General features: G+C 41.7%; 1 protein-coding gene across 2 annotated transcripts in view; it reads left to right on the top strand.

The window, feature by feature from the left end:
- Window positions 1–18,453, top strand: part of AKAP6 (A-kinase anchoring protein 6) — a 493,527-nt gene that overhangs the window by 257,124 nt on the left and 217,950 nt on the right. Inside the window, exons 6-7 of one of the 2 annotated variants that reach the window (XM_006763650.2) lie at window positions 8,577–8,673; window positions 9,798–9,964. In XM_006763650.2, the coding sequence (XP_006763713.1) occupies window positions 8,577–8,673; window positions 9,798–9,964 (264 nt within the window). The remainder of the gene's footprint in view (window positions 1–8,576; window positions 8,674–9,797; window positions 9,965–18,453) is intronic. The other variant, XM_006763654.2, reaches the window with a different exon arrangement.

Genomic DNA, 18,453 nt, shown 5'->3' on the forward strand with positions numbered 1-18,453 from the left:
CTGTTTCCAGATCTTAGCTATGGTGAATTGTGCTGCTATGAACATATGGCTGCATAGATCTGTTCTGATTGGTGTTTCTGGTTTCTTGGGATATATTCCTAGAAGTGGGATCACAGGGTCAAATGGGAGTTCCATTTTTAGTTTTTTGAGGAAACTCCATACTGTCTTCCATAGTGACAGCCCGTAGTTCTTATTGCCCATAGGGACTTCTTTTCCCACTCTGGAACTCTGAGCTGGGGGTCTGGTGTGGGGCTGGGACCCCTCACTCCTCTAGGAGGCCTCTGCAGAGGCAATCTCCCTCCTGCTTAAAAAAGTGGCACATGTGGGTGCCAGACTAGCCCAATCTGTGCCTCTACACCTCCTACCAGTCTCAGTGTGCTTTCTTCTTTACTTCTCTAGTTACAGGACTTCCATTCAGCCAGCTTTCCACTGGTTCTGGATGACGGTTCTTCTGTATTTCAGTTGTAATTTTGATGTGATTGTGGGAGGCAATGAGTACAGGCATTTGCCTACACAGCCATCATGGTTCTCTTAATGCTTATCTTTTTTTTTTTTTAAAAAAAGAATGTTTTTATTGATTTTATAGAGAGAAGAACGGAGGAGAGAGAGAGAGAAACATCTGTCAGTTGCCCCCCATACCCATCCTGACCAGGGATGAAACCCACAACCTGGTATGTGTCCTGGCCAGGAATCGAACTTGTGACCTTTTGGTGCATGGAATAATGCTCAACCAACTAAGCTGCACTGGCCAGGGCTAGTGCTTATGTTTTTATAATAAACTTGGAACTTCTTTCTCAAGAGTACATAGTACTTTTAATTTTTTAAAGCTATGCCCAGAGGTGTATTGTGTATTATCATAATTAATAAATCAATGACAAATGTAGCCATTTCATCTTGTTGTGGAGATACAAAATTGTGATGGTGGCTGACCATTTATTTAATTATGTTGTAAGTACCATATGAGAGAATAAAGTTAAATTGATGATTTGGGCTATCTCAGCCAGGGTACAGTTTATATGGCAATTACATCAGGATCATCTAAGTGTAATTGGCAGGTAATTTTGTAAGTGAAGGAACATGACAGCTCATTTACATGGTGTTCACTGAGGAAAATTTGGGGACATTTATCAACTACCTCCAAGTGAACAGTGATTGCACCATGGGCAGCTTGAAAGCTCCATGGAAGGTTTTGGGAATGAATCTCTGTTCATTTGTTCCCTAAATGTTTGTTAGGTGTGTGCTGTGCACCAGGGACTGTCCCAGGCACTAAGAATACAATAATGAGTGAATCGTTCTACTTTCAAGGAACCCATGGGTGGCATGCAGACACATCATCAATAGTGACACAACAGTGTAGAAGGCAGAGGTGTGAGCTCTATGAGGTATTGTGGATGCTGAGGAGGGGAAACTTGGATGATGGAAGGCAGTCAGGGAAAACCTGCTAGAGTGGCTGACACCTGAGATGAATTTTAAAGAACGAAGCAGGACTGCCCTGGCTGGGTGGCTCAGTTGGTTGGAGCTTCGGCCCATACACCAAAAGGTGGCAGGTTCGATTCCCAGCCAGGGCACATACCTACTTTGCAGGTTTGATCCCTAATTGGGGCGCATATGAGAGACAAGTAATTGATGTTTCTCACATCTATGTTTCTCCCCCTCTCTCTCTCTCCCTCTCTCCCTTGCTCTCTATTTAAAAATCAAGAAAAACATACCCTCAGATGAGGATAAAAAAAAGAAAGAAAGAGAAAAAGTAGGGCTGAGCCAGGGTTAGGGGAGAAGGGCTCTACAGGCAGAGGTGCTGGTGGAACAGATTCTTGGAGGAGTAGGATGGCTGGTGTGAGCCAGAAACTTGAAGCAGTTCAGACACACTTCAAGGCAGACATGGGCCTGAGGAGCAGACTTGGCTGGGGTCGTAGAGGGCCCTATAGGACATGCTAGAGGCTGGAACTTATTCTTCATCCTTGGGAAGCCCTGGGAGACTTTAAGAAGAGGAGCATCCTTTTCAGAGTTGTTCTGTAGACACACCATTATGTGTACTAACTGTCTTTATTGGGCTGTTACGATGTGACAGGCTCTGTTCAACGAATATCAAGGCATTTCATCCTCACAGCAGCCCTATGAAGCTGATACTAGCATTTCCCCCTTTTATAGAGGAAAAAACTGAATATTCAGCAGTTTTTCAAAGTTGCACAATGGGTGTTGGAGGAGTCAGGATTTGAATCCAGGCTATCCATCTCCAGAGCCCATGCTTGTCACCATCGCCCTGCACCATGCCGTAGCCCCTTGACACAGTCCACTGGAACTCCCTGTTTATAAAATGAACACCCCTCACCTACCCGTTGGCCTGTGAGTCCTGTGAGGTCAGGGACTGTATTTATCATGTTCATGCTACATTCTGCCAACCAAGGACAATATCTGTACTGCCATAGGCTTGTCACAAATAAGGAGTAAATGTAGTTTGAGGGGTCATGACTGGAGGTTGCCAAAGTCAACCTGGCAAGGGGTGAGGTTCTAAATCTGTGGCAGTGTTAGTCAGTGTGGAGGGGTGAGAATGGAGAGATACATTGGCAGGGCGTGGTGATTGATTGATCAGATGTGTGGATTTTATTGGCATAGTCTTACAATGTTTCTGACTTCCAACTGCTACGCTAGAGAGATGACTTGGCAAAAGAATCAGAAGCAGAAGGAAGCTCATACTGCTCTTCACAGAGCTCTGACATTCCTGGGAAGAAATGTTGTGGATTTAGGATGAGAAGTCAGAAAACACTTATGTGGAGATAGTTAAAAATAGAATGAACACATCTGCCTGGGATTGTTGAGAGACAGAGCTGCCCTGGGGTAGATGAATGGTGAGATGGCATTTGGGATTCTTCTGCCTTTGAAAATTTTCTGGTTCAGAATAAATAAAAATTCTCCCAAGCCACCTATCCTTAATTGCCTGGCTTAAGAGAAAATCAAAGCATCCAAAGACTGCGAAAGATTGAGTCCAAATGCCTGGATTGTAGGTAAGGAAACAGAAGCCTAGAAAGGCTAGAGGATGTGTCCAGGGCACACACTTAAAGCAAAAGGAAGACCCCAATCATCAGCATCTCAGTCTGTGCTGCCTCTCCCCTAAATTTCCGATAATAACTTCCATGTTTTGGTGCCTCCTGTGGGCAGGCCCGAGGACGGGCAGTGCCACAGAGGCAAAGAGGACCTGGTATCCGCATTGGGGAGTTCAGGGAGCCTCCACCATAACTGCTACTTGTCACCTAAAAATGCCATGTAGTCCCGTTTACTACATAGAACATTTGGAAAATGGAGAAAATGAATTAAAAAGCTCGTAATGATTTTTGTTTAGGCCAACTCATTGCCAGGCACTGCTTCAATGTTTTACAATCATTGTCTCTAATTCTTACAACAACCTGGGAGGTAGACAGTTTCAGAAAGTTAAAGCACTGAGAACTCACTCCATCAGACCAGACTTTGTTAACTCCAAGCCTACCATGCACAATTAAAGTTAACATTTTGTTGTATTTCCTTACAGTCTTCTTCTTCTTTTTTTTATTTAACACACTGGGGCCATTCATTTGCATAGCTATAATTTTATCAGAGGTACAACTGAGACTTCATTTTTTTGACTTTTAATATATTCTATGTATTTCTCATGTGCTTTTATAGTCTGCATTTTAATGGCTATATGTCTTATATCAAGTTTTAGTAAACAAAGAAATCTTTACTAATAAAAATCTTTCAATTCCTGGCACATATGGCATTTGTAAGGTGGCGTTTTATATTTTGAGTACCCTCTGACCATCCTCTACAGATGGCATTGGGGAGAGGAGGGAGAGCCTGCCAGGCGTGGCACGGGGACCTGGGTTCATGACTTCCTTTCCCACCCGGAGCCCCTGGGATTGCAGAAGGGTGCAGGGCACAGCTCAGAGGGGAGCCTCTGCGGGGGTGGCCTGAGACAGGTAGCAGGTGACTTCAATCCTGTGCTTTTCTGATCAAATATACATTCTTCCTCCCCCGCCCCTCCCATGTAAAAAAGCAAGTTTTCATTTTCCTGGGGTAGTAAAAATCTTTTGTGCGAAGAAGAAGTGTCATCAAGTGCCTTATTCATCAGCATATATACTGTCTCTGTAAAATGACAGTGGGAGTAAAAGTTCATCAGTTCAATATGTCTTTCACTTTTGGAGACTCCTGACTAATAACCTCTGGTATTTATCATCAGAACAGCCAAAGAGCTAAGATCTGGCACATGCTGCTCTCGTGCACTGAAGAAAGCTTAAAAAGACAAAAGATTGTCTCCATTTTTCCTTCTTCCATTCATTTAGAAGAGAAAGCATATCTTTTTTTAATTAAAAAAAATATGAGCATGCAGAAACATCTGGCTTATATTGCCATAGCACTCTCCTAACCGGCCTCCTTGTCTCCGGCCTGCCTTTTAAAATCAACTCTACACGGAGAGATTTTTCTAGAATACAGACCTGCATCAGTCACTCACCCATACTGCTGCATCTTCCTTCATGGCTCTTTGAGTTGAGTAGTCGCAGCTCCACCTGCCCTGCTTGCACCTGTCCCAGTCGCACCGAGCTGCTGGTGGCCCCTGACCCCTGCTACAGCGAAGGCCGCCTCCGGGCCTGCATGCCAATGGGCTCCCACAGCACCTGTCCAGCACTTACCACACTCAAATGTAGCCCATAGTCTTGTTTTTACTTGGCCAGCATCATAGTTTAATTTTGAAAAAATTAAATCTCATTAGGCAGGGCATATCATTGTTCAGTTTGCTTAAGGCCCCACCGCTCTCTATTATACACCAAACCCTAAGGACACATTTGCTCTTTGCTGGGTCCTATGAGGCTACTTGCTCTCTTATTTTACCCAACAGACCACAGGCTGCATGTACCAAGGTTTTTATATTAACTTTGTATCTATAGGCCTGGCAGAGACTGCTCAAAAAATAGCTATGGTATTAATCCATGCTTTTTTTTAAAAAAAAGCTTAAAAAGCCTCAATAACTCTTTTTAGCCTTTCTGTTCACAAACATTATAAAGCACAGGGACCTCAATGGAGCCAGAAGATACTAGCAGTGTTCCATGGGGATGGCTGACAGTCTGTGTTTGTGATATGACGCTGCTAGAATGGACCACTTTGCATCTTTAAGCCTCTGAATGTGATTATGCTCATTCCCACTACTTCCTGTGCCAGGATATCCGTATCTGTTATGATCCCTCATGAGAATTATTCTTCACATTTGTCATAGTTTTGTCCATCGAGGCACACATGTCCTTGGTTTCATTTCATCTCCACGTGACCTCCACCCTTCCATCAAACTGGGCTCTGCAGAAATTTGAATGGAATAGGATTTATCTGCTTTGTAAGGTTTGCTCACGATCCAAGTACAATCAGTATGCTTACCACAGTTTGGATCCTGCCAAGGAGTAAGTAGCCAGACCTGGACAAGCTGGCGAGGCTAGGCTGCAGTCATGGAAATATCCACTGGTCAACCACAGATGGGCCATCTTGTTGATAATCTAGTCCTTGGTCTCAGTCACTGTATTTTCCATCTCCTTATCATTCTCTTCTAGACATTCACTTACATTCTGCTGTAAAGATACCAAAAAAGATGTGGTGTCCCACAGGACCCAGTTTACTCATATTTATGGAATTTCATATCATCAGTGACATAGGTCTGTGGTTTCTGTCTATGGCAATGTTGTTGTCGTAAATTAAATCTCCAGAAAATGGCCTGCGTTCTTGGGGAGTGCTATGGGTGTTTCAGAGGGACTATATGCCCTGAGGCATCGACGAGGAAATGTGTTAGAAGCGCAAGAATGGATATATGTCCAAGTGTCAAGTTCAAGGCAAATAAAAAGAAAACCCTTTTGTCTAAGCTTCCTTCCCTAGGGAAGAGGTTGGGGTAGAATAGGGAGAGCTTATTATAGAATCCTTTAGCTGCCAGAAATTTCATTGACAATTTTGTTAATGTGCCTGCTTGGCTGCCTTCGCAGAGGCCCATTGTGAATTCCTTAGCTGATAACATTAATAGTTAATGGGTGCACCTGAAAATCAAGCAATATTGTACCATTTGGGTAATAGTTATATTAAATGGTTCTTTTCTACAGCATCAAGCTTATCAGCTTATCTTTTTCTAATAATGAATACCTCATCTTTTCCAATTTCTTAATCAAGCACTTCCATATCATGAGGCAGAATCAGATCCAGCTGCAAATAGTCTATACTCTTGGCCTGGATTATGTCAAATTATCCAACCATCTCACAGGTCCTTATGTTCTGTTCTCCCCTGATACAAGGGCCTGACACACCTCTTCCCAAGCTCATGATCACCAGCACGAGCTAACTTTACAGTCATGAGGAAATATCTAGAATAGGTTTCTTCCTAGATTTTGGCACTGTGGAGTGGGTCTCCAGGGTTTTTCTTTTTCCTGTCCCTTCTCCCTGAGACACACGTGTACCTCATTCTGCATGGCCTTACTTCAGAGTTGGGTCTTTCCACTGCAGGGACAAAAAGTAAATGCAGCCATGCTTTAGTGATAAAACAATAGATACTTCATTTTTCATAGGTATTATATGCCATGGATTGACCAGAAGCATCAGGCTTCCCATACATTGCCATACTTTATTTTCTTCAACCAAGTACCTGTAACTGAAAGAGGAAAATATAAGAAATAGTGAACAACCCTTGGGGAAACCCAATACTGTCTCTTTCTGTCATATTTGTCTGAAACTTTGCTATTTCTGATGCCTCTAGTCAGATGAATTTTTGAGTCAGTTTTTTTTTTAGCCAAAATTTTTATTTTTATACTTCAAGGCCTGATCTGCCTGGCCCTATCTCCTTCATTTGCAACTTCTTTTAATTTTTTTAAAAAAATCAATGATGAGAGAGAATGATTGACCGGCTGTTTCCTGCGCACCCCCTATTGGGGATCAAGCCCACAACCAAGGTACATGCCCTTGACCAGAATCGAATCTGGGACCCTTCAGTCCGCAGGACAACGCTCTATCCACTGAGCCAAACCAGTTAGGGCTGATTTTTGATGCTCTTTTTCTTCTGAGCTTTAAAAAGACCCTCTTTTCCCACTGAAAACAGGAGAGCCCAGATTCACCACTACACATCCTTCTCCTGTAACACGGCAGGTGCCCTTTGATGCCAGAGACCATGTTTTGTATCTGCTCAATTGCTATTACCTGCCACGGTATATAGAATAGGAGCAATACAGAGTTTATAAATGAATGAATACCCAATTTCACAATTTATGGTTGTTTAACCTCTTTTGTCCAAATTTTATTCCAATTGGGACTGTACCATCTTGAACTTCTGCAAATATTCTTAATACTAAGTTCAGTGCAATGCACACAGCTATGGCTCAGTGTTTAATGGGAGCAAAATATGTTGTATAATTTGGAGCCCTATCACAGAGAAGCCAGAATTTGGCATGCAATATTTCAGAATCCCCGTTCACTCCAATTATTCAAGTGAAGGAGTACATTTTTATCCTGAAGACTAGCCATTGGTTGAACAGATTGGTTACTATAATTACTTTCTATTGGACCTCCTGTGGTTGGAACCTCATAACATTCCAGAGATGGAAAAATATTTGGAAAACCATCTGTGTTTCTCGAAATATTGAAATGGAAACCTTCACCTTCACAGAGTGCTACTCACACAGTTCAGCAGATATCCATTATTCCCGCAAACATTTATGAAACATTTCATATGTGACATGAGTTGGAGATAAATATGAAACTGGCAAGTCTTTCAGATTGCTTATAATTTGGTAGCCAAGTACAGAAATAAAAGAGAATACAGTCTGATAAAGTCTACAATAGAAGCAGGTATAAAGAGCAGAGGTAACACAGAGAGGGGGGTAATTATCTCCGTGTAAGGCTTAGGGAAGGCTGCCTGAACGAAGTGGCTCTGAGTTGGAATTCAGCCATGACATCAGGTTTTCTTGTTTGGATGACTATCATGCCCCTGATATGCCTGATTTATTCATTTATAAAGCAGTATCACATTGTAAGAAATAAACATTTAAAAATCAAAGATATGAAAAGCGTTCTCCTCCTCACTATAGCACCCAAACCCACCCACCCCCTTACTCTATGGTTTGCATGATATCTGAGAAACAGAGCTGAATATCTACTGTATTAATGGAATTATATATGTGCACAGAAAGCTAATAAATTTATGCTGCCATATTTTTATGGTTTCATAAGTAGTGCTATTACTAACATTTTTAATAAGTGAAAAAAGGAATTCATATGTGCTAGTAGGAATTCAGTGTATTTTGTAGAATACTGCCACCCTTGATATAGCCTATGGGATGTGGCTTTTCGTAAAGACCCAATGAACTTCTAGATTTGTCAGCTGTTTCCAAACAGATGCACTCTGCTAATCTAATGGAAACAGTCTGAGCCCATATCCCAAATATCAATAGCTTTTAGTATTGCAAATTAGTTTGTCTATTGAGTAACTTGGACTCTGTAGTTGCTGATAAAAAGCAGCAAGTCATTTTGTAGGGATGTTTCATGTAAACTGCCCTGCCAGGGTCTGATGCTCATCTCTGTCCTTACAGAGCTTTAAGTTGAATGTAGACAGTCACTGTGCTCTCAAGGAAGCTGTGGAGGAGGAAGGACACCAACTTCTCGAGCTCATTGCATCTCACAAAGCAGGTAAATCCTCCTGAAATATGGCAAGTCTTTATGTCTCCGGACTATTAAGAATGAAGAAGCATTGCTGTAAATTACTGCATATATTCACCTCCTTATGTATTATTAATATTTACATTATCAGATTGACCTTCAGGATTTATAAATGTTTCATATACTGCACACAATGCGGTGATACTTACAAGATGAAATACTGCCTCCAAATGGTCTGTTCATTGTATTTTGGGCTCGCTGTTCGCCTGAGTTTCAGTTGAAATCACATTCCTGAAAGCTTCACATTGACATGCTTTTTGATGTAGGTGCTCTGGAAATAACTTTAAGATAATGAATGAGAATTGTGCATTTAGTTATGATGCATATGCACTGAGATACTCATAGATATCATTACAGATACAAAGCTGGCAGGCTAGAGATATCTGATTATTTCCCTGCCAATTCACACACAGGAACGTCTTGCATGTTCCTTGTTGGTCATTGTGTTAGCAGAGTTTTGGCCTTATACCAATTCTTACCCCGGTTTTAATGTATTCATGAGGAACAGATTATAAATAAAAAATAGTTTTGTCATTTGGTTGTACTTATCCTGGTAGTAAAAGACCGTAAGACAGGATGAATTACAGTTTGGCTCTGGCTTTGAGCTTACCACAGCTAAATAAGAAAAGAGCAGCATTAATCGGATGTGCTAATGCTAAAGACTGCTTTCTTAATTCTGGCCCATTTACTGTATTTCTCATCGAATTAACTTTACCTATTTCCATACATCTTTCTGATCATTATTACATCTCCACAAAGATACACTCAGGACCTTTTATTAGGAATGTGAAGCTATAATTAATAATTGTTATATATTGTGATTTTTGTTCCACATGAAATTTTTTAGTCCATGTATTGAATCCCAGTCAATTCCAAACCATGAATCAATATTGTATTACAATTTTTGTGTCCTTATGCCTTATGTCAAGTCAAAAATTCCCAGTCTCTATTCTGACAAATGCTAATATGCCAGGTGAGGGTAATGGTCATTAAAAATTGACATTTATTGTTAAACCCCCTAATTTACTAAATAAAGAATAATAGGGTACAAGTGCAGTCAAGTCCGTGACTTGTGCTCTCCCCTTCCTTTGGAGAAGGACTAAAGGACATGCTGCGGATGATTGCGAGTCAGTGGAAGGAGCTGCAGAGGCAAATCAAACGGCAGCACAGCTGGATTCTCAGGGCTCTGGATACCATCAAAGCCGAGATTCTGGCCACTGATGTGTCTGTGGAGGGCGCGGAAGGGACTGGAAGCCCCAAGGTAAGTAGCTTGAAGTTTGCCTTATTTCCTCTTATTTCTGTTTTCTTTTGAACGAGGCGCCACTGAAGTTTTCTCTCCAGCCCTAAGGCTTTTCTTTCCTATTGTGTACACTTTATATATCTATATATAGAGAGCGATGTATGTAAACAAAATGAAATGGCTTTAAACAGTCAAAAAAGCCCACAACTTCCAGGTTTTCTAGGAGCAGGTCTTTTTGTGGAAAGTGCCAGGGTAGGAGGGAGACAGCACTTTAGGGGTAGGAGGAAGGGGGACATAAAACATTTAGTAAACAAAACATAAAGCATCTTAAACATGAATAATCAGAACGGTTTTAAATTGTTTTGTTGCAACTATAAATCACTATAATCAGTGCAATCACTCAGCTCTGACATCCATTAGCCGCTTGGTTACAGCAAATTAACAAAGAAGAGAGAAAGTGATTCATTATCTCATTCCTGTTAATGACTATCAGATGCATTGCCTAATTAGGGGATGGTCATTGTAGTGGGAAGAAGGTCATATGCTTTGCTACAAATCTTTCTGCTCTGAGTGTAAGTTCTCCATAATGGCACATGCACCGAATACAACAAGTACTTTAAAATCGAGTATTGACATGTTTTGGTTATCCATTTCAGAATTACAAAATAACCCTTCAAGCATAAACTTTATTTTGTTTTATTTTATTTTTATGAGGCACCTTTTAATACCATGTTCTAAAGGTATTTTTGGCTCTTGATGTAGAAAGTGATTTTATTAATTTGACATTTTCATGTAATTTCTCTCTTCTTTTGTATTTGTTCTTTTGTGAAAGTAAATGCAGAAAACCAGTTTCATAACAGACTCAGCATCAGAACATATTGTAACACAGGGGAAACAGATTTAAGGGTTCAGGGTTTTATTCCTGGCATGGACAAAGTCATTAATTAAATCGTCATCCAATCATTTACTCAGCATCCATGCCGGTTGGCACTGTGCTAAATGTGTACCGGGCGAGTTAAACAAACCCTTTGCCCTCTTAGACTCTTATTCTTAAGTGCAGGCAGAGGAGAAACCCAGCCTGCCCTGAGACGGTGAGACCATTTGTCTGGTGGAAAGTTCAGACAATTTATAGCTTTGGAACCTCAAACAACAACCTTTAACTTATTTGTTGGAAACAGATAGAATGATGAGCTCAGTTCCTCTTGAAGAAGGTTCCCCGGAGGAGGTCACATTTCAGGAAATACTTGCAGAAGGAAGAGGGGTGGTGTGGCTCATGAGCACACATTTCTAGGAAGTGATGTGATGAAAGCATCAAAGCTGGAGCTAATCATGCGGCAGGGAGAGCGGAGTCTGCGGACCCCTGGGGCAGAAGGGGAGGAGCCCCTTCAGGGCACAGACTGCAGGGGAACTCGACTGGACGACTGGACGGATGCTTCCACTGGGCAGTGGTGAGGAGTTAGGGCAAACGAAAAACTCCATTATGTTTTTAATATATTTTTATTGATTTCAGAGAGGAAGGGATAGGGAGAGAGAGATAGAAACATCAATGATGAGAGAGAATCATTGATTGGCTGCCTCCTGCACAACCCCTACTGGGGATTGAGCCCGCAATCTCGGGCATGTGCCCTTGACTTGAATCAAACCGGCACCCTTCAGTCCACAGGCCAACGCTCTATCCCACTGAGCCAAATGAGCTAGGGCAAAACTCTATTATGTTTTACTTATTTAACAAAAATATACTTGAGTGCTTACTTTTTAAAAGCCTTCCGCATGCCAAACACTGTTCTATAGCACTTCTGTGCATTCTCTCATTTAATTCTCACACAAGCCTCTAAGGTAGACCTTTTATGGAGAAAACAGAGGCCCAGAGAAGTTGAGTAACCTGCCTAAGGTCACACAGGTGCTAAGTAGCAGGGCTGGGATTTGGATCGGAAGGCTTTGGCCGCAGAGTCCGTTTCCATCGCCTCCTGGAGCACTGCCTCTCACGGGCAATGCACAGGGCAGGGCAGGGTGATGGGCTGCCTCAGTGCTGGTCTGGTGGGGCTTAGGGCGAAGTGGCGATACAGACTTAAATCTAATAACCCTGCCTTATTAGACTGTGATGTGCTGTGAGGGAAAAGGGAGCACCCAGACCTTGGGCTGGGAGCAGTGATTTTGATGAGGACACCCAGGAAGGCCTATGTCAGAGAGACAGCCCAGTGTGAGCAGGCCAGTGTGATTAGAAGAGGGAGGAGGTGCAGGGTCTGCAGAGGGCAAGGACTTTGGGGGGAATGACATCGCTGATTTCCAGCATAAAAAAAGGGTTCTTGGCTGTGGTGTAGAGTGCAGTGAGGGGGCGCTGAAGTGGAACTGAGGACGGAGGTGGTGCGAGCACCTAAATTTGTGAAGGACCCGGGTTGAAATGAATAGCTCTGTCCACCAGGGCCAATTTGAATCCGACACTTTAAAATAAGCTCCTTTTGTGGGGAAGTACTTAGATGGAATAAAGATGATAACCCAATGAGGAGAAAGTATGTATTATCAACAGTGAGACAATACCAGCATTTCTCAGAAAGAGGACCGCCTGCCTGGGCCCTGCCTCAGGTGGGCCAGCACCTCCTGGACGGGGCCCCAGAATCGCCTTCCAGGGCTCCTGGGAACCACTGTCTCCAAAGACCTGTTCCTGCAGGGGTGCCTGGTTCTCCCACAACCCGGATTTTCACACAACACGAAAGAGGTAACAATTTAAACATTAAGAGGAAAAATAAACACATCCAGTTCCTAATGATTTGGGTGCTAAACAAACAACAACAATGAAAACCTTCTCTATCTGAAATGTCCCCAGAGTGAAAGTGTCTTCCTCAAGTCAGGTCAGTTTATAAAGAATGACTCGTGTTTTTCTTGTTAATGGTATTTCTATTCCGAAGCATCTCATGTCACACTGTGTACACAGTACATCTCAACGCAGCCGTGGGGAGCGGCTGTTGTAGGTGTCACGGATGCAGGACCTGAGGGAGGTGCTGAGGACTTCAGACATGGACATGGCAGAGCCAGCAAACCGCAGGCCTACTCCCTCCCAACTGTTTTTTTTCGTCCCCAGTCTGCGCGAGTTTTCTCTGGACAAGTGAACTCATCCACAGTCCAGGGAGAAGGTGAAATCAATTTTAAGACAAAGAAAATGTGTTTCTAAATTTAAGCTTAGGAAACTATGGAGAAATCAGAACGATCATTCTTTTTATTTGCTTAATGTTTATGAACCACCTCCCTTAGTCCCTTAGGCAAACACAAAGAATAATAGGAGAAGCTCAGACTCTGAAGTCAGGCGGCCTGAGTTCAACCTCCCACGCTCACTAGCTATGTGTCTGTGGGAAAATGACTTACTTCCTGGTGCCTCAGTTTCCTCATTTGTAAAGTGGAGGTAATGCTACCTCAAAGGGTTGTGATGTACATGAAAGAGCTGACATATCTAAAGTGCTTAGAACAGTGCCCAGTGCACAGCCAGTCTGGGGTAAATACAAGACTTCATATTTAGTTGTGGAGACAACAGACAAATAATTATAATATAATCTGATCAGTGCTCTAGTAGAGGTAGGTACAAAGCTCTATGAGTACACAGAGAAGGAAATAACCAACCCGACTTGGGGGTATCAAGGATTTGCAGGAGAGTTATGTTTTAAATGGTGGCAGCGGGGGGCAGAGGGGGGGATGGGTGCAAGGGGCCAGAGTGAAATGCAAGGATTCAAGGTGTAAAAAAACGTGATGTGGCTAGAACCCGGGATCCTGTGGGCAATGTTTAGGCTGTCTTTCGACAATCACCAAGGCTCACCATGTGACAAAAAATGACCCTTAATAATCAGTGATTTGAGCGATAGTTCCTCCTGTGTCTCTAAATGACACTAGCCAAGCCAGAGTGAGATCCCTATACAAAATACATCAAATAGGTACTGTTTAAACAGAAATGTTTTTGCCATTCTGCACTAAATACTAGTAGAGCAAGCTTACATAGGTTACCCTGACGTCCTCCCGGACTGAAAGCTGGATTCCACTTGTCATCTATCGTGTCAGTGCTTTTTCCATGACTGACCTTCACAGGTCATGTATGAATTGTGCCATGAAATGCATCCTCAAGCATAGCAGTTATGATCCTCTATTTCATCTTAGACCTTAAAGAGGAACTAAAATTAAAACACAATAAAAAATAACTCCAGATTCATCTTAGGTTTACTTCAGAAGCTACTGGGAACTTGAGAAGCATAATAGAAAATCTAAGGAATATATCTAGGGGGTATTTTTCTTTTTTACCTTGTTTGAGAGACTGTAGTAAAGGAATTGGTCTTAGAAATCTTGTAAAGAAGGAAGATAGGAGGAAATTCAAAGACTCTGGGAAACTTCTCCCCCAGGAATCGGCAGCATACCTTATTTGTTGTATTTCATTTTTTTTAAAAAAAGTGTTTCCCCAAGACTGTGAGATCTTTTATACATGGAAATAGAGAACAGAACTCACCAATTCTAGAAATAGAGCTTCAGCACTCTATCCAAGAATTGAAAATGTGCTTGTAATTGTACATTTTACTTTATATTGATGAAAGTTTATCACCTTGAACTAGGTTTTCAGTATGTTAGATTTTAAATACATATAGACAAAGGGATTTTAAAACTCAGTGAATATCTCCTAGCAAAGCCTACATGCTCTTTGTGACCTTTGAAGGAAAAAGCCAAAAATCCTGAAAGCAAGAAGCTTTCTTAGATTTTGAACATTGGTTCTTTATATTGTTCTTTCCTTTCTATCTTTACTTTTCACCTGTGCAGCACACCTCATTACAGATTCCTTAGAATCGAGGCCGGGATTTCCCCATATGACGTCACTGGAAGCACAGGGCAGTGGTACCTTTGTCCTCTTTAAAGGAACAGATGCATTTCCAAAACAAAGACTATTTGAAAATTTTATTGTAAATTCAGAGAACTTTACAGTTAGAGGGTAAGATAGCCTAGGTTCCAATCAACATCTTCAGTGAAAGGAGACAGAGGGTTAGCTGGTTTGAACTCTAGAGTTGTGTTTATTTTATCTGCCTTCTTTGAGATTCTTAGATTGAAGTTCTCACCCCTTTGGAAATGGACATCAGACTCTGAAGGTCATCAGCGTTATCTTTTCAACAATAGAACAAGAGCAAGTTTAAGGACATTTCTTAAACGTGTTTGCTCAGCCCTACCAAGGGATGCATGCGTGTCCTCCAACTTGGGTATGTTGCTGACCACCTGGCCTCTGTTGAGATGTCAGGACATGGCCAGTCTAATGTTAAGGTACATTTTTTAAAAATATATATTTTATTGATTTTTTACAGAGAGGAAGGAAGAGGGATAGAGAGTTAGAAACATCGATCAGCTGCCTCCTGCACACCCCCTACTGGTGATGTGCCCGCAACCAAGGTACATGCCCTTAACCGGAATCGAACCTGGGACCCTTGAGTCCTCAGGCCGACGCTCTATCCACTGAGCCAAACCGGTTAGGGCTTAAGGTACATTTTTGTTAAGCAGACAGCCAAGCCATGGGTTACTAGTTTTTATGCTAAAGAATTACAAGTAGCCTGGCCAGAATGGCTCAGTGGTAGAGCATCGACTTATGAACCAGAAGGTCATGGCTTGATTCCTGGTCAGGGCATATGCCTGGGTTGCAGGCTCAATCCCCATTGTGGGGTGTGTAAGAGGCAGCCAATTAATGATTCTCTCCCATCATTGATATCTCTCTCTCCCTCTCCCTTTCTCTCTGAAATCAATAAAATTACATATCTATATCTATATATCTATAGATAGATAGATGATAGATAGATAGATAGATAGATAGATAGACAGACAGACAGATAGATAGATAGATAGATAGATAGATAGATAGATAGATAGATAGATAAAAGCCTAAGCAACCCTTATGACCAGACAACTGGATGACCAGCCTGTAGCTATGACATGCACTGACTACCAGGGGGCAGACACTCAATGCAGGAGCTGCCCCCTGGTGGTTGGTGCGCTCCCACAGCTGACCTCCCGCTGCCAGGCAACCTCCCTTGGTCCCTTTCTCCGATTGGTCCTGATCACTGACCAGGCTGAGGGACCCCCCAACCATGCACGAATTTGTGCACTGGGCCTCTAGTATATATATGAAGAATTACAGGTAGCTTTCTTTAACTGAAGGGAAAGAAAGAAGCCGATTTGGGGAGCAGCTTTGTAAGGTATTTTATCTGTTTTATATAGTGCCTCTTGGATGATAGTACAGCTGGATATTATTATCCTGCAATGGAATTTGATTCTGATTCTTCCAAAACTCTGGTGAGACAAGGTACTGTCTCAGCATTCTTTGCTTTACTGGTTCAAAAGCTAAAATAGTTAGCATATTCTTTAACATAGGATCTTCAGAAACAGCATTAAGGTGAATAGGAATCATACCTATGTGTTCTTAGTCTCACATACATAGATCCATATATGTATAAAGAGAATAAAGCAAAATATATTCTCTTTCTCATGTTAAAAAAAAAGAGCACAGGTATATGTTGTCAAAGGAACCAGAAATGATATAGTAAGATTAAATCATGCCTAAAGTCGTAGAAAGAAAGACAACAGGCAACGGCCTGGCCATTATTTATCGAGTGCTGACAGAGAGCTCAGCCCAGCTCTGGGTCAGACATGAAGGAAGACATGCTTTTCTGCTCAGTGGTCTTATCATCTCGGTGTAAGCACACAGTGTAACATCTTGTCTAATGTAGATTGGGCTATCTTAGATCTGGAATAATAGATCACGTAAGATTCTGATCATCTTAATTAGGATGTTGGCAGATTGAAATGGAATGGAGTTCTTGATGCAAGCAAATGAGTGGTAAATGTATTACCAATTCCACCTCTTCTGTGCAGAATTCTAATGGAAAGGCAATATTCGACCCAGTTTCGTTCCTGTTGAACTATATAAACATAGTCCTGAGATGCAGTACCTTGGGAGAGCCCTTTCTTCAACTGTGGGTTCTTTTTTTTGTTATCAGAAGGGCAACTTTTCTTCAAAAGTGTTTTTGAAAGAAGAAACAAAAGTGAGTTATTTCTCTGAAGATCAGTTGTGGTTACGAAATTCATGATAGAATGGAATAAAAAATAGTTTCTCTACTCTCCTTGAGGCACTTAAATTTGCATATTATCAGATATATGGGTGAATCCAAGATGAGGAATCATTTTAATAATCTGACACTCTAATGAAGTGACTGAAAAAGTGATTGAGATGATAAAAATATTATTAGGTCAAAGGACACTTAATGGTTAGCCCTTTCGTGGTTTATATGATGTATAAGATCAGAGCTTATCTTGAGTTTTCACACTGTTCTTCCATTGTTGGTGGCCTTGAGGGAAGGTAGAAATATTTGGCTCAGCAAGAATCTGGGAGTGAAACTCTTTGGTGTCTCAACACAGAAACGGCATTGACCTTAATAGGTATGTAGCTTATTTTTTTTCCTTATTTGGTCAAAGAGTGCCTGACCTCTGAATCTATAATGCCTAGAGTTGCGAAGATGCACTGTTTTGGATACAAAGGTACATTCTCTTTTATTAGCATTCACATTTTAAACTCACACCTATTTTAAAGATGATATATCGTTAACACATTAGAGGGACTTTTTGATATGTAGTGGAAGTCAACATTAAAAAAATGTCTGTAAGTGTTTAAGTACAAAACAGAAGGCAAGGTACAGAACTGCTTCTTAAAAACACTTTGAATTTAATAAGTAAAATTTTTGAAAGTGTGAAATAATTACCTCAGTGTGTGATTTACACATTTTCCCTGGAATGTGTTGTTTCTGGCAGGAGAATGGGCCAAGCTAGGGACAGCCCTGCTAAAGGGATTACTTTGCTCTGGCTCTCGTGTTTATTGAGTCACCTAGGACTTCTCATAAAGCAGCAGCTTTCAAGGGTACACACACCTGCACTCGGCACCCTGAATACTCCCAATGCTTGTTTAACGTTCTCATACCCTTAGTATCTCTCCCTCCAGTGAGGTAAAGAAGCATTGAGATGTCCACATTCTGCTTTTTCCTTTTTAATTGGCATATAGCCATGTATGTGGTTCTGATGCTAACAGAGATGGAGTTATTTTTTAATGAACTGTAGTGCTCTTGGCCACCAGGACTCACAGAGCATTGTCAATATTGCCTTGTACTGTGCCTCAGTGAGGCTAATGCCTCTCGGGAAACATCAGACTGGAGGTCCTGCTGGGCCAGAGCCCAGGGACAGGACGTGCCTCACTGCACTTTGCAGGCCATTTTGCATTGGGTTGGGGTGTGGGCTTCTCATTGTTATACAGCTGACCCTTGAACAACATGGGTTTGAACTGTGTAGGTTCACATACATGCAGATTTTTTAAATAAATAGTACACTGCTATAAATGTATTTTCTCTTCCTTATGGTTTTCTTTCTTTTTTAAAGAATAGTTTGTTGTTGTTGTTTTTGAGAGAGAGAGAAGGAGAGGGAGAAAGTGAGGAAGGGAGGGAGGGAGGGAGGGAGGG

Source organism: Myotis davidii, unplaced genomic scaffold (assembly GCF_000327345.1).
Source record: "Myotis davidii unplaced genomic scaffold, ASM32734v1 scaffold116, whole genome shotgun sequence".
NCBI lineage: Eukaryota > Metazoa > Chordata > Mammalia > Chiroptera > Vespertilionidae > Myotis > Myotis davidii.